At 52.6% G+C, this 23,627-nt stretch overlaps 1 protein-coding gene across 2 annotated transcripts in view; it reads left to right on the forward strand.

The window, feature by feature from the left end:
- Positions 1 to 1,854: 1,854 nt before the first annotated feature.
- The window catches only part of CHRDL2 (chordin like 2), a 31,330-nt gene continuing 9,557 nt past the window's right edge, over positions 1,855 to 23,627 (forward strand). The window contains exons 1-6 of one of the 2 annotated variants that reach the window (XM_065882055.1): positions 1,855 to 2,115; positions 12,527 to 12,639; positions 16,710 to 16,803; positions 18,892 to 19,034; positions 21,294 to 21,387; positions 23,089 to 23,144. In XM_065882055.1, coding sequence (XP_065738127.1) covers positions 2,034 to 2,115; positions 12,527 to 12,639; positions 16,710 to 16,803; positions 18,892 to 19,034; positions 21,294 to 21,387; positions 23,089 to 23,144 — 582 coding nt within the window. In that variant the 5' untranslated portion in view covers positions 1,855 to 2,033. The remainder of the gene's footprint in view (positions 2,116 to 12,526; positions 12,640 to 16,709; positions 16,804 to 18,891; positions 19,035 to 21,293; positions 21,388 to 23,088; positions 23,145 to 23,627) is intronic. The other variant, XM_065882054.1, reaches the window with a different exon arrangement.

Genomic DNA, 23,627 nt, shown 5'->3' on the forward strand with positions numbered 1-23,627 from the left:
ATCTTTACAGACACAGTCAGAAGTGCTTCAACCTGGAAATGTGATTCCCTACCAGAGTGGGATGTGATTCAACATCCCATCTTCTCTCTTATTCCTCCCGGTCTTCTCCCCTCCAACATTCACTGGAGTTCCCAGCAGCTCTGCAAGAGAAGCTGGGCATGAAGCTGAGGTCCAAATTGGGGGTGGATGAACTTACAAAAGATGTCCAAGCTAGGGAGAGAGCCAGGACAAGGGCCCTGCCCTTTTTTTTTTTTTTTGCGGTACGCGGGCCTCTCACTGTTGTGGCCTCTCCCGTTGCAGGGCACAGGCTCTGGACGCGCAGGCTCAGCGGCCATGGCTCACAGGCCCAGCCGCTCCGCAGCATGTGGGATCTTCCCGGACCGGGGTACGAACCCGCGTCCCCTGCATCGGCAGGCGGACTCTCAACCACTGCGCCACCAGGGAAGCCCAGCCCTGCCCTTTTGAGTTCAGATTTTGAGTGTTTCTTATCTGGACAGAGCTGGTGGTTCTCTTCTTAGGTCCTATTAATTCATATACTCATTCAGCACGAGGTATGGAGCACCAACCATGGGCTGGGGTGGGAAGCTCTAGGCTTTGCCCTCCCAGAACTCATCTTCTGGTAAGAAAGACAACACTTTGACAAAAAGCTCTTACTCAAGAGGACTGAGTATGACAAACACTCTCAGAGAGGTGCAGGCCTCACCTGCAGAGGCAAAGGAGAGATTGTGTCCTGCTTCAGGACTGGGAGGGGGTAGCAGAGGAAGACTCCCAAAGTAAGGACCAAGGATCCCTCTGGGCTGGATTTCAGCTTGGGCATATGGTGTCTGTGGGTTCGGGGGGGTAACTGGTAAGAGCATTCCAGGCTCCTGGAATTAGGCCCCCTTCCTTTCGAGATCTGAGTGCTTTGACGTTCATTATCTCATTTCATGTTCGAAATAATTGCGGGAAGACATTAAAATATCAAAAGATACTAAGATCCCAATTTTAGTATCGGGATCTGGGAAACAGACTCAGGTGGAGTGGCCAAGTCCACAAACAGAATTAAGAACAGCAAGTGTCCCGATTTCATCCAGAGGCGGAGTTCCGTGCACGCACCGCCGAGTTCCCTAACCTGAGCGCCTCTCGGTTCCTCAGCCCGCTTCCCCTCCCCGACTCGACATCTCATCCTTCCCCACCCCTAGTTCCCACCTGAAGCCTAACTGGGTTCGGTCCTCCTGCACTCTGGGCGCCGCGGGGAGTCAGGGGTTAAAACCCGTGGCCCGGGTGGCTCCTTCCCCCTCCCCAGCCCCCTCGCCTCCTCTCGGCGCCGCGCCTGGAGCGTCTGTCCCAGAGACCAGCTCTAGAGAGGAGGGGGAAAAGTGGGCCTGTTTCTCGGGTGGCCAATCCACCGAGCCCGCGGTGCCCCAGAGGAGGCGCCAGCGCTAGGCCAGCGCCAGGCCGGGGCTGCCTGCTTCCCGCGGCAAAGTACAAATGCGCCCGAGCGCGGCGCCTGGCGCCCTTGGCGTGCACAGCCGGCCCGCGCGCAGCCTTCCCCCGCGGCCGCCGCGCCATCGCCGCCGCCGGTACCGCCACCCCGCCGGGCCCCAGGACCCCGCGGCCCGACCCCGAGCCCAGCGAGCAGAGGGCGCCTGCCGCTTCTAGCCCGCACGCCCGGAACAGCCCGCCGGTCCCGCGCGCCTCGCCCAGCGCTGCGCGCTCGGTGGACCCCTGTCCTCTCCTGTCTTTCTTCTCCCCCCCTCCCTCTCACCTTCTCCTTTGCTTTAATCGCTTTCCCCTCTTGCATACCTTCCTCTATCCCTCCATCTCTTTCCCTCCGTTCTCTTTCCACCTTCCTCTTATTCCCACCTTGGACCTCCCTTTTTGTCCTCACCACCTTCTTCTCGACCCTTCTCTGAACCTCCACTGTAGCAGCCGCCCTCCCTGGGTCTGTGCATTGCTTTGTGGCGCTGTGCCTCAGTGACCCCCTCATCTCACTTTCTCCCGACTCCCCCTCCCGGCTCAGCGCCTGGGGGCCTGGCCCTGGGAAAGGAAGGATGGTTCCCGAGGTAAGGGTCCTCTCCTCCTTGCTGGGACTCGCGCTGCTCTGGTTCCCCTTGGACTCCCACGCACGAGCCCGTAAGTAACGGGTGGGTGTGCTGGATGGCAGAAGAGGGATGGGAGACCCGGGATGCGCGGGAAAGTGCCAGGACTTGGGACCCCAGACTGTTCTGACAGCCATCCAGGGAGCACCTGTACCGGGAGGGTAGAGACTTCTCTGCGGACCAGTATGGGCTCATGAGTCTGGGAGACTGGGGGGAACTTGGCAAGACTCAGAGCCAAGGGGGCTGCAGCCATGGACCCGAGGAAGAGGGAACTGAGAGCAGTGGGAGAGAGGGCAGGGCGCTGTGCTTTTTGTGGGGGAGGGGCTATGCTTATTCCTAGTAGAGAGTCTGGTATGTTTGGCTGCAAGGGTGTGATGAAGACGAAGAGGCTATTGCATTTAAAGAGAGCCAGTGGAAAGAAAGAAGAGCTAACTAGGAGAACTTTCCCACTGCTTTTCTCTTTTGATGCTCACAACACTCCCATGAGGTGGGTATTATCATTTGCATTTTACAGATGAGAAAACTTAGGCTGAGAGAAGAAATGCGCTCACGTTTACAGAGGTAGTGAGCTATCCAAAGTCAGGACTCTCCAGTTCCAAATCCTATGCCTTTTCCCCCTGTGTCCCACAGCATGTGGAAGGAACCCTGATTTGGAGTTGTGAGACACTGGGAGGTAGCAGGGCACAGTGAGCTAGACCAGGGTCTTCACTATCCCAGATCTGTTGAATACCAGCTGGTAGGAGGGAGGCATGGAGGGCATGTCTCGGAGCCTCAGTTTGCTAATCTATAAAATGGGAGTGAAAAATCCTAGGACTGTTCTGAGGATTAAATTCAAGAAAACATGGAAAGCAACCAGCACCAGCAACTAGCTGGTCCATGGTAGGTTCTTGAAAAACATGTTCCCTAATTCATGCTTTTCCACTTAGATACAGCGTAACTGCAAACAGTTTATATAATCTCTCTGAACCTCAGTTTCCTCACTGTTTCCACAATAGGCTGGTGGACCTCCTCCCCATCTTCTGCCAATCTCTTGCAACGCTGTGAGGGTGGAAAACAAAACCAAAGATTCTCTTAAAAAGAAGGAAGGAGCTTAGTTCAAACCCTGACATACCCAATAAAGAAACCGAGACCCAGGGCAGTGGTCTGCTCCAGGTTACACAGGGCGGAGCCTAGGATGAAACCCCAGTTTCCCAGCCTAGAGCTCTTTTCTGTCCACAGCTCAGCTCCCCCATCTCTGCCTTCTTTTGCACATGACTTTCTGGAGCCGGCAGTGCTGGATTTTGTTTCATTCTTGTCTCTGATCATGAGGGCAGGCTGCATGTCTGGTCGTCTCTGGGCTGCCAGCAGCATGAGACTCATAGAAGTCCTTAGTAACAAGTCCTGAAAAGAGCCCAGGGTTGGTTCAAGTCCTGGCTCTGCCTCTTAGTAGCTGTGTGACTTTTCGTAAGTGACAACTTCTCTGAGCCTCAATTTCTGCATCTGTCTAAGACCCATACTCACCTGGAACCCGAACACTTCATGGGAGGATTAAAGGAGGTGACTGTGTTAAGTGCCCAGCACAATGCCTACTACTCAATCAACGTCTCCTCCCCCTCCTGGAGCCCTGGAGGTTTCCTCCTAGTACCTTCCTGTTGTTTCTTAAAAGCGACTTAGCACAGGATGCCCTCCATGCCTGCTTCCCTTCCACTTGGCACATGGCTCTTAACCCCCAAGGCTTTTCTCCAAATTTCGTTGCCCTGGTTGTGTCTTAGAAAGATGTCCTACAATCAGATCTTTCTGCAGATTGCTCATGTCCTACCCACACCTCTCCTTCTTGCCTCCCACAGTTTGTCAGCCCTCTACAGCCTTGCTTAGGTCACACCTCTTCCAGCAAACTCTCCCTGCCACCTGATGCACTCTGATCTCCCCTCCTCTGTGCCTCCACTGGCCTTCGGGCCATGTTTCTCACTAGGTGCTGCCAGCATTCCATCTCCCCTAGTCTGGAGCCTAGTTCCGACGTGCAAGAAAAACCTCAGAGCCGAACTGTTGAGTTAATGTGAGGTGGACCGGTAGTCAGAGGGGTGTAAGATTCTGGGATGTCAAAGCCAGAAGAACGTTTGAAAATCTTCTACCCCTCGATGTACCAATCCTTATAGTTAAACTGAAGCCCAGAAAGGGGGAGTGACTTGCCCAAAGTCACACAGCAAATTTATTAAAGCAAAGAACAGAGATCTGGATCCTAGTCTCCGATTTGTCACTTACTGGTTGTGTGAATTAGGACAAATCACTTTCCTTCTCTGGGCCTCATTCTGTGTAGTGCTAACAACCTATGAATCTAGAAACAATCCTATAGTCATTTGCCGAGGTCTTATTTGAAGTTCTCCTGTGAAGACCCTCGTCTTAGTTTAGTAAGTTCAGTTAGTAAGATCTCGGGCCTGTTATAGATATGAAGTCTCCTGGTGGCATCTTAGGTGCTTTCAGAAGTGATACCGACAGATGGAAATTCTCAAGCCCGTGTGGTGTCTGACTCCTGAGGTGGCCCAGTCCTGCAGAATGCCTAGGTCCTGTGAACATGCGTGGCAGCTTGCTCCTTATTTAAAGCACAAGAGTATTCAAACAAAGGTTATTCTATCCTTGGCTCTATTTCCAGCCACAGATTGAGCCTTTATCCTAGCCCAAACTGAATCTCAACTCCAGCCACAGGCTGAGGCCTAATCCTCAAACACTACCATAGATCAAACCCCTATTCCATTCCCAGCTAGAGCCCTTAGCCAGGGTGGGATCCCTGACCTGGTCACTGACCAGTACTGTTGCCAGTCCCAGGCTGAGCCGCATGCGTACATGATGTCAGTCGCTTTGGGCACCCATCCCTCCCTTCTGTCTGTGGAACAAGAACCTGCCTAGTACCTTGACTCCCTTTCCAGTGCTCTTTCTCCTATGTCAGCTCCTCTTCTTTGTGCTCTTTCCTTACTAATTGTGCCCTCCACACCCCGCTTTCAGGTGTCCAGCACACTTCTGCTTTCTCATCTCTCCCTCCAGCCAATCCTGATTTCAGGGGAGAGTTATCAGGTAAAAACATCGGCTGCTCTATTCTATCTCCAAGGGTTATATATACTATGGGAATCAAAGTTTTTGTTCCCAGGTGACAAAACCCCAGACCCCATAGGCAGAGATGGGGCGGGAAGGGAGCTCCTATGGTATGATATGGTACAGAGGGCAAACTTGGAATTAGAAGGTCAGGGCTCCAGCCCTGGCTCTGCCACCAATTCCAACTGTGACCTGGGGCAAGTTGCCTTTCTCTGCCCCTGAGATTTCCCCAGCTGTAAAGTGAGATGGTTGGAGTCAAATAGATAATCATTGAGGACCATTCCAGCTTTAACATCCCATGAATCTAAGACTCTAAGACCCAAAGATGCTGTTGCCTTGGTTCTGAGTCTGCTCTGACCTTTGGAAAAGGGAGTTGGGAGAGTATGGATCTGCAGCCTGGTACTCCTGCCCTGCCAGGGAGGGGTGGATAGATAGACTGATTCTCAGACACCAAGAGAAAGTGCCTAGAGGGCCTGGCACAGTGAGTACAGAGGGCTGACATCTGGCTCCAGTCAGGCCCCTCTCTGGGTCTGTCTAGGAGGTTCTGCACCTCCTCTCTCCCACCAGTAGAGGTCTCTGTCTCACTCACTGGCTTGCAGGCTGCGGAGCCGAGCAGGGCAGCAGCTGTGCAGTTGCTCCAGCTGTTGCACCTGTTCCAGGACTGGCCTCTCAAGTTCCCCCAGCCGCTGGCCACGGTGCCAGGCTCTGGGAGAGGGACCTTGAATCCCTTGGACTCCCAAAGAAGAGGACTGGCATGAGAGCAGTGCTGCTGGGAGGTGCAATGCCGAGATCATTGCAGGCATCCCCCTGCCTCTGGGCAGGATCCCATCCCAGAGAAGCCTGTTCCACACTCTTCTGTTGCAGTCAGGATTCTTCCTTGTGTCTCAGCTAAATCCTTTTGTTTGCAATTTAAAGCCATTTCTTCTGATCCTGTCTCTTAGGGACAGGTTTGGGTTTTCCTATAATCAGCCTCCACCTACCCAGATCTGAAGACTGGCATTGGAGTTCATGCTGGCAAAAATCAATGACCTTAGACAAGTCCCAATCCCTTTCTGGGACTCAGTGTCCACATCTGTAAAATAGGGGATTGGACATCATCTCTCAATCCCTAACTTTCTAAGATTCTGTAAATCTATAAATGTATATGTCCAAGGCAGAATGGAATGTAAATAGGGTCTTCTATGCCCCCTGACATTTGCCAGGCAACAGAGCTGCCTTTCCTGGTTTGATGACTCTCCTTTGAGGTCCTTCTATGCTCCTGAACATCTGCCATGTGCCAGATACGAATTCAGCTTCAGGGAAGTGAGGGCCCTTTCCCTAGGTTGCACAGCTCAGCCACTGAGGAGCGAGGTTTTTACTTCTGATTCCCTTAGGAGACCTCCCCCATCGAGTGTCAGTGACCAGAGCAGAGCTTATGTCTCAGAGGGGAGCAAGTTTGTTTGTGTGAAAAGGAAGCTATACATAAATAAAGTATGGCTGATTGGGCACGAGGGAAAAGATGTGAACGTTCTCACATTCCCTCGCAGGCTGGCTCTCTCTAAGGTTTTTCCTGAGTTCTCTCAGGCTGGGGACAGGCCAGCCACAATTCCAGCCCCAGCTCCACCTGGTGCCATTTTCGTGGTCTTATCCAGCCTCTCCTGCAGCCCAGAAGTTTCTTTCTTGTCGTTTCTGTCGCTTTTTGGAAGAATTCCCAGCCACACTACCCACTCCTGACTACTATAAGAGACCTTTATCGTAGCATGAGGGTTTCAAGGCAGAACGTGCATTGACCTTGGATGGGGCAGTTTGGGAATTTTGACTTACACGTAAAGATCATGGAATCGCTCAGCTGCATACCTCCCCAGGCTCCTGGCCTTTTTGTACATGGTGTTTGGTTTGGTGGGTAATTTGGGAGTTCAGATGATGGGAGACGGAAAGGGGAGGTCAAAGGCTAATTCCCGTTAGGTGGCAAGATCAAAGTGCCTTAAGGGATTTGGCTCTCATGTCACATCATGAATTTCCCTTTTTGTTAAAGCAAGAGGTTTCCAGGATTAAGGACCAGCAAGCACCTCCTCTTCCAGAACCTCCCTCAACTCCATTCTTTCATCATGCATTCATTTATCAAGTGCCAACTATGTAGCCTCTGCACAGAACACGGGAGATACAAAAATGAATGAGATCTGGTCCTTGCTCTCAAGAAACTCAGTTTAGTAAGGAAGAGGAATCCATTCAATAAGTATTTCTAATCTAGTATGATGAAAATTGTGACAGAGGGCTGAACTCAGTTCTGTGGGACCCCACAGGAAGGACTGGCCAGTGGCCCGGAAGGTTTGGGTGGCTTCACGGGGTGACATCTAAACAGACTTTGGAAGAATGAGGAGTTGGTCAAACGTTGGAGATGGGGGATCACATTCCAGGTGGAAGAAACAGCGTGTATAAAGGCACAGAAGCCTGAAGGAGTGTGGGTGGGGGCTGGATGGGGGGAGTGAGAAATTTAGCAAGAGGAGGTGAGGCTTAAAAAAGGGCCACCACCGAGAGTTCTGCTGGAAAAGCAAGTGGAAGCCTGCTCGTGACAGGCTGGGGTGACGTGATAACGTTTTGACAGATACCAGAGTCTGTCTGATAAATGTTGCTACCCTGAATTCAGATTAGGTCAACCCGTCTCTACCTTGTTAACTCCTTCAAGGTCCAGGTCAGGCACCTTCTCAGGGAAGTCTTCCCTCAAGCCCCCATGCTTCCACTATTTTAGAACTTGTCAACTGTATATATCATATCTATCTGTCTTCTTCATTAGGCTGTAAGCTCCTTGAGGGTGGGGAGGGTGTACGAGGCCCATAGACTTGATATACAAAATGCTCAATTAGTGAATGAATAGCAGGAACTAATGTTACTATTACTAATGATAATAATACATCAAAACTAATGACAATAACATTTACTGCCTGTTGTGCTAAGAACCCCACATTCACCTGGTTATTCAGGCCTGAAACCTCAATCCCATCCTTGACTGCCCTTTCACCCTCTCCACCCACATCCAGTCTGTCTGAAAGCCTACCTACTATACCTACTTAGTGTTCCTCAGATCTGTACTTTTGCCAATCAGCACTGCTCCTGCCTTGGTCCAGGCCAGCATTATCTCAAAACAGACGACTGTAACAGCCTCTCCCTGGTCTCTCTGCCTCCAGTCTTGCTCTCCAATCCATTCTCCATTCCTGCAGCCGCAGTGTTGATTCTAAAATGAAAATGTGACCATGGGCACACCCCAGTTTAAGGCCTTTCTGTGGCTTTCCTTTGCCCTTGGGGATCTCAAGGTCCTTCATGAGCCTCTGCCTCTTTCTCCAGCCTGATCTCTGGCCTCTCATCCCTGCCTTCCCATTTTCTCCTCCAGCCTTTCTGACCACTTTCATGGCCGTATCCCAGCCCAGATCTGTGTAGGTAGAGGTGGTGTTGAGGGAGTCTGGCTTGTGAGTGGTGCTAGGAGAGTGCAGGGAACCACAGGAAGCAAGGTTGGTGAGGTTGAGACCTGGGAGATTTGACCTTAATGGCAGGCACCATGATGTTCATGCCCTAATAGAATTCTGGGAGTAGAAGGAATACCATGAGAAATGGACTGTTAGGGAAGTTTGGGGTCAGCACCCAGGTCTGCTTTTTGTCTGTTTTTAACCTACCATTTAATTGAGCATCTAATATGTGGCAGGCATTAGGCATATTACACATATTATTTGACTTAATTCTGCAATAACCCCCAAAGATTATTACTAATCTCATTGAACAGATATGGAAACGGAGGCCTGGAATGTTTAAATAGCTTGTCTAAATGCAGGCTGCAGATAAAAGCCAAATCCAGTTTGAACCCCAGCCTATTGGACTCTGAAGTCAGAGTTTGGGAACTACATACACACTGGGTAAGGGGTTTTGAGGGGTGTGAGACCTGTCCCACTTTAATTCTTCCTTGTCTCTCTAAAGCCTGGAACAGGGCCAATCGTCCTCCACAAACAAAAACTTCCTCCACTAATGTCTTTTTCCTGGGTTAGACATCACTGGCGGGGCACGTTAACTCCGAAAGTCCCCCGAGGGAAGACGCAGTTGGCCCCTCAGTTGGAGAAAGAGATGATGGGTGGGATGAGATATGGTGGCAAGGTGGAGAGAAGAAGCAGGGCAGGCCTCAGGCCAGGGCTGGAGTGGGAAGGCCACAGAGGACCAACAGAGAGTGGATGGGAAGGGAGGGCATATGAGAAACAGACTTTGCCTCCTTCTCCATGTCATCAGGATCGGCTGCCTGAACCTCATCCTAGCCCCCCTTGGAGACCCTGAGAGCTTAGGTGTATGGGACCATCAACATAACCGAAATCATGGAAGCTTGAAATGATCGAATCTTAGAAGCAGAACATCCTACAACTCTAGAAGCTTTGTGTTCTAATGAAATGCAGAATCTTAGAAACCTAGAACCTTGGAATCTTAGAATTTTGAAATCATGGATTCAGAAACTATCTGTACAGTAAACCCGTGAAGATCCAAGTTCACCCCCACCCCTTATTTTGCAGATGGGAAACTGAGGCTCAGAGAAGGAAAGAAAGAGTCTTCCTCAACATCACACAGTGATTTAGTGGCATAAGGAGCTAGATCCCCTTCTACCAGCCACGTGCAAGGATGGGGCAAGGGCCAGGACTGTGGGGACGGAGGCAGCCTGAGGTCTTGGCAGTTCTTCCTCCTGCCTGGTTTTGGCGTGGCCTTGGGCACTCACCTCCCTAGAAGAAGAGGGAGCTCTGGGCAGTGCTTCTCACCTTGGAGGGCGTGGTGGGCCTGGGACTCCTGGGGTTGGGGGACGGCTTGCCAGGCCTCCACATTCTTAGCTGCTGCCAGGTCCGTCCCAGGCCAGGGCTGAGACATTCTCTCTGTCTTCAGGCTCTGAGCCGGCGGGGAGGGGGAGGGGTTGCCAGCTGGCACAGGGGCCGGGCTACAGGGCCGCCCCAGAGAAGGTGGGACAGGTTTTCTTCAGCAGCAAGCCTAAGACGTAAGGCCACAGCGGTGTTGCAATCGCTCCCTTCTCTGGTGGGGGAGGGACTGAGGAAGAAAGACATTATTCAATCCTCGGAGCATTGGGCTGGCTCTGCCGAGCACCCCAGCTGGGTCTGTGTCCTGCCCTCTCTGCCAGCAGCGGCTGAGAGATAAACACAGCTCATTTGATACGGGCCAGCCGGGGCCTTGCCGGGAACGGGATCTGCTGTCTGATCCCCCCTCTAACCATGCGGGGCTGGAGAGTGGGTGGGGAGCAAACCAAGCCTTGGCCGTCCCAGTGGCCACTGAAGCACAGACTCTGAGGGCATCACGACCGTGGCCTCAAATCCTTGTTTTGGGGAGGCCCAAGAGGCAGAGCAGAAGCAGTGCAGGGACCCAGGGAGGCTGGTCTCAGCTTCTCACAAAGGAAACTTTCTAAAGGTTCACAGTGGCCCTTAGCTCCTGCCCTCCGCTCCAGGCCATCCCCAGCACAGAGAGCGGACTCTGGCCTCGCAGGTGAGCTGCCCTTGCTACTGTACTGCTTTCGATGCCCTGTGATTCTGTGAGTTTAAACATCTAAGAGAATGATTCAGAAAGTGTGAGACTCTAGAAAGTGTGCAGGAGGAGGCATGAAAGGCAATCTCTAGATTCTAGACCAATAGGGGACCCAGAGAAAAAAATAGTGAATGGGGGATGGTGGCCCGGGGACCGAGAGAATAAACCTCTAGGCCCTGAGTTTGAGCAAAAAGCCTTGGCAGGTGAGGTGAACTAAAGGGATCTCCGCTTGGGAACCTGGGGTCCTGGGTTCAAATCAATAGGTGGGTGGCCTCAGGCAAGTCACTCAGTCTTTGTGATCCTCAGTTTTCTCATCTAGTTTTCTTATAATCATGGTAACGATCCCAATGACCCTGCAAAACTGACTTTATCCTCTTGAATCTTGAACAGATGATAACGTCCATCTTGCAGGGTCATTGTTACCATAATTATCATAATAATAGCATTCAACTAAGTGTCAGGAATGGGGCTAAGTAAGCACTTTCCAAGCATTATTCAATTTAATTCTCAAAACATTGATGTTAATAAGATAATGAAGTAATTTATGTAAATAGAATATCATCAACAAATGTTGGTTCCTTTCTCCAAATTTCAATCTCATTTAATTCAACACGTCTTTATGGATACTTAGCTTGTGCTGGGCCTCCCAGTTTCTCCCTGAAAGAGCTTAGATTATTCTTTGGATAATGGAGAGGCTTTTGTAGGAGTGATAGCCTCCCTTCTGGGTTGTAAAAATCTTCAGGTACCTGTATGGAGGAGGGCTGGCAAGGATAGGGCCAGAGGCAGAGGAACACAGCAAGGGGGCCTCAACGCCTGACCTGGAGCCCTGACCTGGGGCTAGGTGCTGAGCTGGTGAGAGGTGAGGACGTGAGTGTTCTAGACAGAGCTCGAAAGACTGGGCAATTGATGGGCTGTGGGAGGAGAGAAGGGGTGGAGGTCTCAAGAAAGAAGGATTGCAGGAGAGCTATCTGACCCACATAAGGAAATAAACTCTTCTAGTCATTCTTAGAAGCATTCATCTACATATTGACGACTGATGCGCAGATTACAAAAGTAATCGGGTGATGTGCAGTCACAGTACCAATGACTATTTTTAAGGATATTTAAAAGTCAGTTTCCTAACAACCTTTCACTAGGCAGCACTTTGTTTTCCCAATTCAGGCACTTTCCATCAGAGCTCAATGAGATATAGGGACACGGTAGAGTATGAAAGCAAGAAAGCTGCTGTCGGTGGCTTTATTCGAAAGATAGGTCACATGGCCCAGAGAAGGGGTGTGTGTGTGTGTGTTCGCGCGCGTGTGTAGGCAGGGGAGCAGCAGAGGGCAAGGGAGGGGAGGGTGCAGAGACGTAGTAAATAAATAAGCAAAACGGGACAAAGGAAAAGGAAGCAAGTGTGATTATGAGGGCAGAAGGAGCACTGCCTTGCGAGTCAGGAGACTTTGGCTGTCATCCCTGCTTGATGACTGACTTACTGTGTGTTTTTCGAGGTGTAGTTTGGCCTCTCTGGGCCTCAGATCATTCATCTAATTATAATAACTAACATTTACACCACAATTTAAATCTGTAAAGCATGTTCACTGCTTAATCCTCTAACCACGCTGTGAGAGAAGTGTTAAGGTTCAGAGAGGGACAGTGACATGCCTAAAGTCACACAGCAAGTGTGTGGTCAAGCTGATATTCAAACTCAGACATTCTGGCCCTCTGACTAGGAGAGCACGTCCTGTGGATTCTCCTTCACTTGAGTGGTCCAGATGACATCCTTCCTAGAGCCAGAAAGAAGGAGGGATGAGGCAGGGACTTCAGGCTGGAGCCTCCTGGGACTGATAAAGCACTGGTTGGTTTGCCAGGCCCAGACATGTTCTGCCTCTTTCACGGGAAGAGGTATTCCCCTGGCGAGAGCTGGCACCCCTACCTGGAGCCCCAGGGCCTGATGTACTGCCTGCGCTGTACTTGCTCTGAGGTAGGTTCCTCTGGCCACCTGTGACAGGTATGTCTGGGAGACCTCCAGTGCAGGCACCCTGGAGGGAGGGAGGACAGCCTGACTCTGAGGGTCAGGGGCACTCTGGAACTGGGCCCCCTAGAATCGTGCTCTGTCAGCAGCAACTGAGGGACTTGGGGCCACACCACTTCACTACTGGGTATCTAATACATAGGCATAGATGCCTACTGTGCGCCTCCCAGAGATAAATCACACAGTGGGTCAGTAGCTGGGCTGGGATGAGGACCCAGGCCTCCCATCTCTCATCCAGCCTTCTTTCCTGCTGGTGCCAGCCTCCCTGTGCCCATGCAGCAGAAGACAGCCTTCCTGACCTGACCTCCTAATCCTTCCTTTCCTCGGGCTATCTCCTCCAGCCACCTCTCTTGCCACCCTGCCTTAGGATGCGTTCTCCCAACACCACTGGTCCAAGTATTTATTCTTTGCAGCTTCACCCAAATGCCACCTCCACCAGGAGCCTTACTTGATCCCTCAGCTGGAAGTATTTTCTTCTGGGAGGCCACATAAGTTTCTCTGTCCCTTTCTCCTGATCACTGTTGGCCAAGTAAAATGGTTGTCTGTGTCTGTTAGTTACTGCCTCGCCTAGATGGAGCCCTGGGAGCAGGTCTTCCTAGGCATTCACTCATGCCCATTTCGGGGTCCTGCAGAAGGCTATACCAACTGGGGCAGAGACCAGATCTTCTGTTAACCTCTGGCTCCCCCCAGTCCACCCCAACCCAGCACCCTCCACAGGCCCTTGTACAGTCAACTGGGTGGAATAAATGAGACCCCCATGTGGCCCAGAATCCCCAGGCCAGGTGTGGGGTTAGAGGATGGCAAAGGAGGGAGTGATTTAGAACAGGGGTCCCCAACCCACGGTACCGGTCCGCGGCCTGTTAGGAACTGGGCCGCACAGCAGGAGGTGAGCAGTGGGCGAGTGAAGCCTCATCTGCGGCGATGCTCCCCATTGCTCACGTTACCGCCTGAACCATCCCCCCATTGCTCGCATTACCACCTGAATTACTATTCCCGCCCCCCACCCTGCCCCGTCCGTCCGTAGAAAAATTGTCTTCCACAGAACCGGTCCCTGGCACCAAAAAAGTTGGGGACCGCTGATTTAGGAGGCTTGAACCCCCTCGGCCCTGGCTCAGCTGCCCAGTCTCATTGGTGTGAAGTCTGCAGCTCTCTCTGTCCAGGGGAGGTGCTGAGGGGAGGGAGTACCTAGCTCCCAGCTGGAGCCAGCCCCTTAGCTCCTCTCTTTCCCTGCACAGCCAAGGCTGTGAGAGCCTCCCTTGTTAAAACAATCCTCAGGGTGGGAGCAGAGAAGAGCTTCTGAGGAAACACTGGGACATGGAGGCAGGGTGGGCCAGCCCCTCTCCTGACTCTGACCACTGGGGTCTCACTCCTCCTGGGGTCTTTCCCTCTGACTCCCCACTGCTTCTGCCATGCTGGCCCCTGGTCGAACCTGATGCCAGTGGGAGCACAACCCCCCATCCCTGCTTCCCCTTGGTTTTCCTTAGCACATCTGAGGCCAATCAGCTTTTTCAGAAAGAACTTTGTGAAATATAGCCAAAAAACAGGAAGGAAACCATAACAGAAAATTCCAGACATATCATGCGGTCCAGTTGACAAAGTCCAAGTTTTGTGATCCAGTGGAGCTAATTCATTTCTCCCTCCCCAGAGTTCACACATACACAGTTTCCTCACCCCAAGGGGATGCAGCCGGCATCCCCCCAATACGCCCTGAATCCCTTCCTTCTCTCCATCATCACTGCTCCCCCCTAATCTAAGCCACCTTCCTCTCTCACCGAGGCTGCTATGTGAGCATCCCATGAGGTCTCCCTGTACCCCTTTCTAATCTGTCCTCCGCACAGCAGCTAGAAGGATCTTTTCTGAACAAAAAACTAATCACGTCATTCAAAAATCTCTTAAAACCCTCCAGTAGCCTCTCGTTGCACCTAAAGTAAAATTCAAATTGCCTGCTGTGGGCGCTACGTGATATGACTCTGCCTTATTCTCCAACCTCATTTCCTACCTGCACCAACACTTCAACTCATTCCGACTTGTTCCTCCACCCGGAATGTTCTTCCCCCAGATCTTCCCAGGAATGGTTCCTTCTCAACTTGCAGTTTATAACATAAAGTTGCCTCCTTATGAGGCTTTCTCTATGGCTGTTTCTAAAATAGTCTAACCTTGTTAACGCAATCACATTACCCTGTTTTATTCCTGTTATAAATTTAACATCTGACATGACCTTGTTCCTACTGATTTATTTTTTATAGTCTGTCCCCCCCCCTGCTAGGGGGGAGCTCCGTGAGAGCACAGCTCTTGTCTCTCGCTCACTGCTATGCCCCTAGTGCTCAGAAGAGGATGTGGCGTCCAGCTGTCATGCAGTAAACATTGAGTGAAGGAGTTAGCTCCCGCCCCCTCCACCAGAGGCACTTTCATGGAAGGTGCACAGACCCTGCACAGTACTCACCTGCTGTGTGTCTTAGGCAAATTGACCTCTCAGAGGCTCTTTTCTCATTTTGAAATGGTGGAAAATAAATAGTATCTACCTCTAGGGCTGTTGAGACGATGAAATGAGAGAATGCATTTCTATATAACATAATGCCCATACCTAGTAGCCACTCCATAAATGGTAGTTATGACTTTCCTGAGAGGCACCCCTTGGTTGCAAGGCCTCCTGCCTTGCCCCTGCCCTTTCACACCCCCAGCCTGTCTCTGCCTTACTTCCTGCTGCATGTCGCTCACCATCTCCACCCCTTGGTTCCTTCAACGCCAGAATCAAGAGAGAGATTCTAACTCTTCAGACAACACAGTTCCTCATACTCTACCCTGGTTTCTCACCTGAGGGGCTCCGTTCACCCTCTGGACATTCATCAAACACCCCTGTGTGCTAGGCCTCTAGAAGGCCCCTTCTGGAGCTCAGACCAATCCTGTGGACTCTAGGATGTCCCTTAGCACTGAGGAATCCTTGTCATCACTTCTGGCCATCTGGGGAAGCAGTGACCCCAGAGAGACTAAGGCCTGCTCCAGGGTTCTCCATGGGGCAGGAGGCTGCCTTGGGAGAAGTGTTTCGGGGGCACTCAGCTGGGGCTGGAAACACACTTGCCAGCTCCAAAGTTTAAACAAAGCTGGCTCCATCTGACTAAGGAAGAGACCATCTCTCCTTCCCCTCTTGGCTCTCATTCATTCACTCATTCGTTCACTCGAACTTCAGCAGGCACTTGTTTGGAGCAAGGCCCTTGCCCAAAATTCAGAGATGAACAGAGTGAGGCTTGGCCCTTGTCCTTGGGAATTCGCGGCTGAACAGAAGAGACAGATGTAATGGTTTGTTACAACACAGGGCAATGCCCTTACAGCAGAGGGAGAGGAAAGTGTGGGACGTCTGTGACAGGCTGACAAACTGCCTGGGAACATCTCCAGTGGTGGCCTCTCCCTCCAGTTCTTCTGTTTCTGCTCATCTCTGTGAATGCTTCTCTGCCCCTTCTCTCTCGTTTGCTGTATTTGAAAAAGTCCAAGATTTCAGGCCCTTCCTCTGGTACCAATCCCAAGGCTTTGTGTGGGATCAACCACACCTCCCAGAGATTTAGAGAGCAGATCACAAAGCCCTGAGTCTTCTCCACATCCTGTTTCTAGCTGTGTCCCCATCCCTGTCACCTCCCTTTCTGTGTCACACTCCTCTCTTAGCCCTGAGGCTCAGGTCCAGAGGTAAAAGAATAAAGCCCTGGAGTTAAAAAAGCACAGTCAAGATCAATGTTAGAATAACCCAGTCTTTTACTTGTATTTCTCAAATACCACAAAGGGACACAAAAGATCTGTGTAAATCCAGGCACACGGTGCCCTCCTCCGTGCGAGGGAGGGACACGGATGGGCGAGCCACACAAATGAGGAGGGGAAGGGGAGAGACTGGACACACAGAGTTTATCACTTTTACCCCATTGCAGGCTTAAAACGAGTACAGTGCCCTGCAGTTGGGAGGGGGTTTGGGGAGAGGACGGTGGGAGACAGTGGCTCCTTGGAACCAGGACTGACCCCTGTGTCCCCTTCAGAGTGCCCATGTGAGCTGTTACCGCCTCCACTGCCCGCCTGTCCACTGCCCCCAGCCTGTGACCGAGCCACAGCAGTGCTGTCCCCGGTGTGTGGGTAAGTAGCTGCGCTCCTGCCCTTGTGCCAGCCTCCCGCTTGCCCACTAACCCTTGACCCACTCCTGACACAGGCCTCCAGCTTAAGGAGACCCCTGGAATGAGAGGGGCAGTCTGCAGACACCAGAAGTGTTAAGACACCAAGGTGCTCAGGGGAAGACATCCTCCATGGATCCCCAAGGAGGGCTGGGGTAGCCACAAACTTCTCGTACATAAGTAGCTGTGTTTGGCAGGAAGACCGAGAGAATGTGGAAAATAGCTGAAGGAAAATGGGCATATGCTTGGCCTGTTGACGACACACATGGTCTCCTATCGTTCTTGGGCTGGCCAGAGCCTGAGTGAGTGGACGTGCCTTGTGTAAGTGCAAGTGAGTGAGCTGGGGCTGGGAGGCCCTGCAGGGTCACCCCAGGATCAGCCCAGGATTACCACCAGGGGCTGGGACTGGCCGAAGGAGTTGGAGTACATGTGCTCTGAGATTCCTCCCAGGGCTGGGGTTTAGGGATGCTGTGTGCCATGATGCTAAATGTCCATGATTTTAAGAATCTGCTGGGAGCCTCTGAGACTCGGATTCTAGGAAGCAGAGGTAAGAGAGAGGAGAGGAGAGGTGGTCTGAGAAGAAACTGGCAGAACCAAGTGGCAAATGAGGGGCAGCCAGTGGGGAGGCCAACTCAGAAGGCAGGGACACGTTGAGAGGCGCGTCCACGCTTAGTAGCGTTAAGGTGATGCAGAGAGCTGATTCACTTTGTTGTACAGCAGGAACTAACACAGCATTGTAAAGCAATTATATTTCAATAAAGATGTTAAAAGAAAAAAGTTCAGTGGGGTGAGAAAAAGAAAAAGAAGATGATGAAGGGAGGGAGGCTCCAGACTGTAGCCTCAGCTCCAGACTCTGGAATCATGGCTCTCCTGGGGAGCTGGGGACCTGTATGGAGGATGTATGTAGAGGGGCTCCTTTTCCAAGTGGGACCCCAGTAGGGATCTGACCATGACTCCAGCTTGGGTCATAGTTTCCTGATTCTGGATTCCCTAGGGGAGCAGAGGCTTTGTGCTTCATCCCGCCTAGTGAGGGGGCATCACGCCTCCTCCCCGGCTGAGGCTGACCCCGGGACTCCTGACCACGCCTTGCGGACTGTGCCTTGGCCCAGACCCCTTCTTCGTCACAGGCTCCTCCCTCCCTCTCTCTTTCCCAGCCTTGCCCCTTTCCCTGCCTGGTCTGCGTGTTCTTCAGCTCCTAAGACTCAGCTCAGCCATCAGCCCCTTCAGGAAGCCTTCCCTGACCACCCTCCTCGGCTGAGTTAGGGGCGCCTCCTCTGTGCTGCCACAACTTCTGTGCTTCCATCGCCCTAGCCCATACCACACCAGTGTCACTGCCTGGGGCCTGTCTCTACCCAGTGAGACTGTCAGTTTCCTGATGGGAGGGGCCGGGTCTTATTCACACTCCATTCCCATTGTGTAGCATGGCGCCTGGTGCAGAGAAAGTGCTTAGTAAGTATGTCTTGAAAGAATGAGCAGGTTCCCCCTGGACAGGAGGCTTACCCCTCTACCCAGCAGGGTGAGGGCTGGCTAATTGGCAGGTGACGGGGAGGGGGCTCTGGTGGCCAGGGAATGGCAGGAGCTGACGCCAAGCTTACACAAGCGCAGTCCATATTATACCAGCTGACTCCACTAGGATGAAACTCCATATGGGACCTTGTCTTGTTCACTGCTGTATCCCCGGCACCTAGAACAGTGCCTGGCACTAGGAGGTGCTCCATGGATGCTTATCGAATGTTGAATGAACTCACACAGGTCCCCACCGAGTGGGGCTCAGTGTACCTGAAGCATCTGGCCTTGCCTTCTTGCTCCGATCAGCGCCAGCTCTGAAACTGAGGGGCTCAAAGGCTATGGGAGGGAGTGACATAGTCAGACATAGGTGTCCCGGGGACCTCCTTGTTCACTGATAGGAGGTCTGGCTGGGAAGGCTGAGGCCAGAGCTTGGTTTAAATGATAGCGAGGGATAGGATACAAACATTTCAGAAAAGTGCCCAAGTTAGTTCTGGCAAAGCTCTGCAACCGTTTTCTCCTTCCTCCTTCCCCTTCCCACCTGCAGAACCTCACACCCCCTCTGGGCTCCGGGCCCCGCCAAGGTCCTGCCAGCACAACGGGACCACGTACCAACATGGAGAGATCTTCAGTGCCCACGAGCTGCTCCCTTCCCGCCTGCCCAACCAGTGTGTCCTCTGCAGCTGTACCGTAAGACCTGCTACTTCCCTTTAGCACAGGCCAGTGGTCTGGGCCTGCAGAGCACAGTGGTGTGGACTGGGGGGGTAAGGGGAATTGTTCCTCCTGATCAGAGGACAGTGAAAGTGAATGGGCTCAGGGGGAAGGGAACATCTGGGACTTGGAATGTCCTGCCTTTCTCTGGGCTTTCGCACCCTCCTGAGCTGCCTGGTCACCTTGCACTGACATTTGCCATTACTGTGTCCCCCAGTAGACTTTGCACTCCTTGAGGGGAGGGGATATGTTCAACTCATTTCTATATCCTCCACTACGCCCAGCTCAGGGCCTGGCACACAGATGTCTGTAATGATTGTTGAATGAGTGAGTGAGTGAATGAGTGAATGAGTAAATGATCAGTTGTCAATCCTGGGGCACAGAGACAGAGCCAGACTGCGTGCAGTAAATGCAGCTTAACCTGAAGCTGCTTAAACTCCCCTGCTGTGGTCGGAGTTGGGCCTAGGGACAGGCAGGGCTGAACCAGCAGTGTTATCAGGGGACAGAAACTGAAGCCAAGCAGGGCCTGAGCTGGAAAGTATTCCCCTCCTCCTCAGGCTGGGTTCTGGGCCTGGCCCTGCTGCATGTTTGCAGGTGGCCTTTGGCATGTCACCCTCATCCTTGGGCTTAGCGCATCTGTGCTTTGGTGGGAGAAACTCCTGCCCTCCTGATTTCCCTACTACCTGACCATCGAACTTCTCTGGGCCTCAGTTCCTCTGAGTGTGTTAGGGAGTCTGACCAGGTGATCTCCAAGGTCCTCTCCATTTAAGATAATAATCTGATTCAGTGGTGATGAGAGGATGAGAGACCGAGACCCATGTTTCAGCTCCAGCTCTGCCATGGTTCCCTGTGTGACCTTGAGAGAGTCACCTCTCTCAGGCCTGCCTCCCATCTTTTCAGTGAGAGGATCTCACCCCTCCAAGAATCTGAATTTTAAGGTATCTGTGCTGCAGAGCAAACAACTTAATAATAACAAGAGTGACCACTTAGAAATCAACTGAGAGAATCGTTATTTTTGCAGGGCCTGGGCCTCTTGCAGTGAACTAGTACACTGTACCTACTAGGAAATGCCTTATGTTTATATACAGCATCCCAGTGGCCCTATGAGGGGGGTATCACTATTCATAGTTTTTAGATAAGAAAACTGAGGCTCAGAGCAGTTAAGCGATTTGCCTAAGGTCACACAGCTAGTTAAGTGGCAGACTCAGAATTCAGACCCAGGGCCATATAATTCCAAACCCACATTCCTTTACCTGCACTGTGTGGCTTCCTGTGAAGGGATGACCACCTAGATTAGCAGGGGCTGTGGGAAGAGACAGAACTGATGGTGGTGGGGTGGTAAGAAGCTTTCTTGGGACCCCTTGTCTCCTCTCCCTGGATACTTGGGTCTCCCCTTCTTTCTTCTGATCCCTGTTTATATGCGAGTGGTTTGAAGGATCAGAATCCTTACTTCTGAGACTCACTGGAAAAGGAATAGGGAAAGGACTCAAGGTAATATCACTTCCTCCCAGGTACACATTGTGCCTCGCAGTTTAACAAGCGTTTTCATAACCATTCCCTCATTTGATTTCACAACCCAGACGGGAGTGCCCCCATTTCACAGAGGAGGAAACTGAGGCCCAGAGAAGAGAAGTGACTCACCTAAGGTCATCTGGCCTCTGACTCCCAGAAGGCCCTTTCTCCTGCAGTCTTGCCTTTGCAGGCTGCATCCTGAAGTTTGGGAAACCTCGAGTTTCAGTAAGAGCAAGATGAGCCCAAGTAGTCATGCACTCATCCCCTCCTCTATGCTGGGCTCCCTGTTCTAGGCCAGGGGAGAAGGACACTGAGAGCAGTAGGAAAAGCCTGAAGACTGGGTTCTAGTCCATTCTGCCCAGCTGTGTCTCTGACTTCAGAAGGTCCAGTCCCCTCCGCAGTCCCTCCCCATCTGTAGGATGGGAGAATCTCACCTCATTGGGTTGCTGTGAAAGCCTAGGGAGAGACTGGGTACAAAAACACTTTAGAAGCTGAAGGGTAACTGTTACCTCAGGGCCTGGGTAAGAGTGGGAGGGGTACAGGGACCCCGCCTCTGAGATGGCTGGGCCGTGCCCAGGACACTCTACTGCTCCCTCCCTCCCCACCTCAGAGGGGACCCCAAGGCCATTTGCTCCCCCCCCAACCCCCGGGGCAGGGGCTCTCCCAGCCCCAAGGCTGGTCCTCAACAGAGCTCATCTCCCAGCTCCTGTTTGCTCTGTCTGTCAGGAGGGCCAGATCTACTGCGGCCTCATGACCTGCCCAGAACCGGGCTGCCCTGCCCCCCTCCTGCTGCCCGCCTCCTGCTGCCAGGCCTGCAAAGGTGAGTCTGTCCCTAGATCTGGCAGTGCCCGCCCATCCCACCGCAGGGACCTAGCCATGGACTGTTAGGGGGGAACCTCAGGGGACACCAAGCATGTAGCAAACCATTCTTTCCTCAGGGTGGTGGCTTAGCTGAAGCCTCTAGAAAGCTAAGCCTGTGTCAGAGGCTGATGTGCATTATTTTTTATTGCAGTCTCAGGGAGCAGGAAGGAGGGGAAGGGAAAGTGAAGCAGGGAGGGAGGGAAAAACAACACAGGAATGTGTAGGGGAGCTGGCCTTTGCTTGATATCAAGTGTGACCTATTGCTCTAAGTGACCTCCTGCTCCTCAGAAAAGTCTGGAGGTGATAGAGGAGGAGGTGGAATTTGCCCACCAGCCACCAACTCTCACTGGTCAAAGATTCACCCCAAGGCGGGGTGATTCCCTCACACTCCCCGGTTGTGCTAGGCTGTCCTGGGAGCAGGAGGTGGGAGTGGGGCAGGGTAAGATGTGGGGGCAGAGACATGGAGGAGGTGTGGCACGAGGGCACCCGCTGGCAGGGTGAGTCTGAGGGAAGTTGGCTGGAGCCCATGTGAAGGGGGTATTGCTGCAGCGCCTGCAGTGAGGGGACAAAATCCCTGCAATCAAATGAGGCCAAGAGGATCAGAAGAGGCACAAGAGAGGGGTCTGTACAGGCAGTGACCATGTCTCTTCCTGTTTTCCTCATGACAGAGCTGGGCACAGGCCTGGGCTCACTGGAGCTCAGGGCACCTGTCTCAAGCAGAATCCAGGTAGCATCTCTGTATAGCACAGAGAGAGGCAACACACTGACGAGTGCGGGGCAAGCAGCTTGGGCAGAATGAAGTGCACAGATGGCCGGACTGTCCCCTGTGGGCAGGACTTGAGGAGGGGAGTGCCGCACTATAGAACGTTTCCCCAGATGTTGGCACTGTGGAAGGGCACCGGGCCAGGAGCCAGGTGATCCCAGTTTAGTCCTGGTTCTTCCAGCTAATTCCTGCAGATTCCTTCCCCTCTCTGGGCCTCAGCTGTGCTGTGTGTGCACTGAGAAATTGGCCTTGGTGATTTCTAATGTACAGGCTGATTCCAACGTTCTGGATCTCTGAACCCAGAATGCTCAGTGGTAGACACTCTGTATGTGAGGCAGGGGTGAAGGGGAGAGAATCCCACTCAGGGATCTAGGAAGCTGCAGGACTCCAGAGGGTTTTGTGTGCTGGTGCCCCAGGATGTAGGGGATGGAGGAGTCCTAGGCTGTTCCAGCTGGAGGGGCAGTGGGGCTAGAGGGCAACCACGGGAGGGTATGGTGTAGACCAAGTCTGGTGACTTCATGCGTGGCTGGACAGAGAGGCTGCCCAGGGGACTGCAGCTAAGCAGGCTGGGATTCAGAGCCCTCGGACCATCTGTGACGACACTGAACAAGATGCTCTGGCCCAGCCAGGTGGTTCAGTCTTAAGTGACCAAGAAGCCAGTGTGGGGAAACTGAGGCAGTGGCCCAGTTGTAGGGACTTCATCAACCTAAGGGTGAGGCGACGCTGTAATGAGAAGTAGGAATAAGGCCCCACTGGGGCAAAGGGACCTACTGGTGTGGGGGGTTGCAGAAGTGGCAACAGGCCTTGGAGGGGCAGAGCCTAGAGGTGGTGGCCTGCAGGGCTCTGGCCCCAAAGCTGAGGAAGCAGAGGCTGACCCGACTCCCTTTGGGTTTTCAGATGGGTCAAGTGAGAAGTCAGCTGAAGAGGATGCCACGCAGTCACACCGTGGGGTGGTGAGTGCACAGCTTTAGGGACAGGGTGGGGAGAGGAGGGGAGGGCGCTGGTATCCAGGGCCTAGGTCTCCTTGCTCTGGAGCAGGCAATGCCAGTTGTTGCCCTCGTTTCTCATTTGTCCCCTGGGTCAGCTCCATTAGCCGCCACCAGGTTCCAGGCCCTCTCCTTAGACTTCCATCCTGGCTCCCACCGTGGGCTGGTGAGTCAGGAGGGGTCTGGGATAAAACACCACACAGGGCAGAAGCAGGCCCCAAGCTTCCCAATTCCCTTCCTGGAAAATTCTGACGCTGTTCCATCCAGAGCCTGTGTCTGTCCTTATTCAGGCCGCCTCTGGGCAGCATGTCCCCCAGGGCAGTGGCCTCTGACTTGGGCCAGCCTTCCCCATCTAGCTCCTGAGGTACCAGTTCTTTGTCTGGGGCTACCTCACTGTTGCTGGCTCCATCTTGACCCCTCTCGATCTTGGTCTAGAGTTAAGATGAGCTA

The sequence above is a fragment of the Phocoena phocoena genome, chromosome 8, assembly GCF_963924675.1.
Source record: "Phocoena phocoena chromosome 8, mPhoPho1.1, whole genome shotgun sequence".
NCBI classification, from domain to species: domain Eukaryota; kingdom Metazoa; phylum Chordata; class Mammalia; order Artiodactyla; family Phocoenidae; genus Phocoena; species Phocoena phocoena.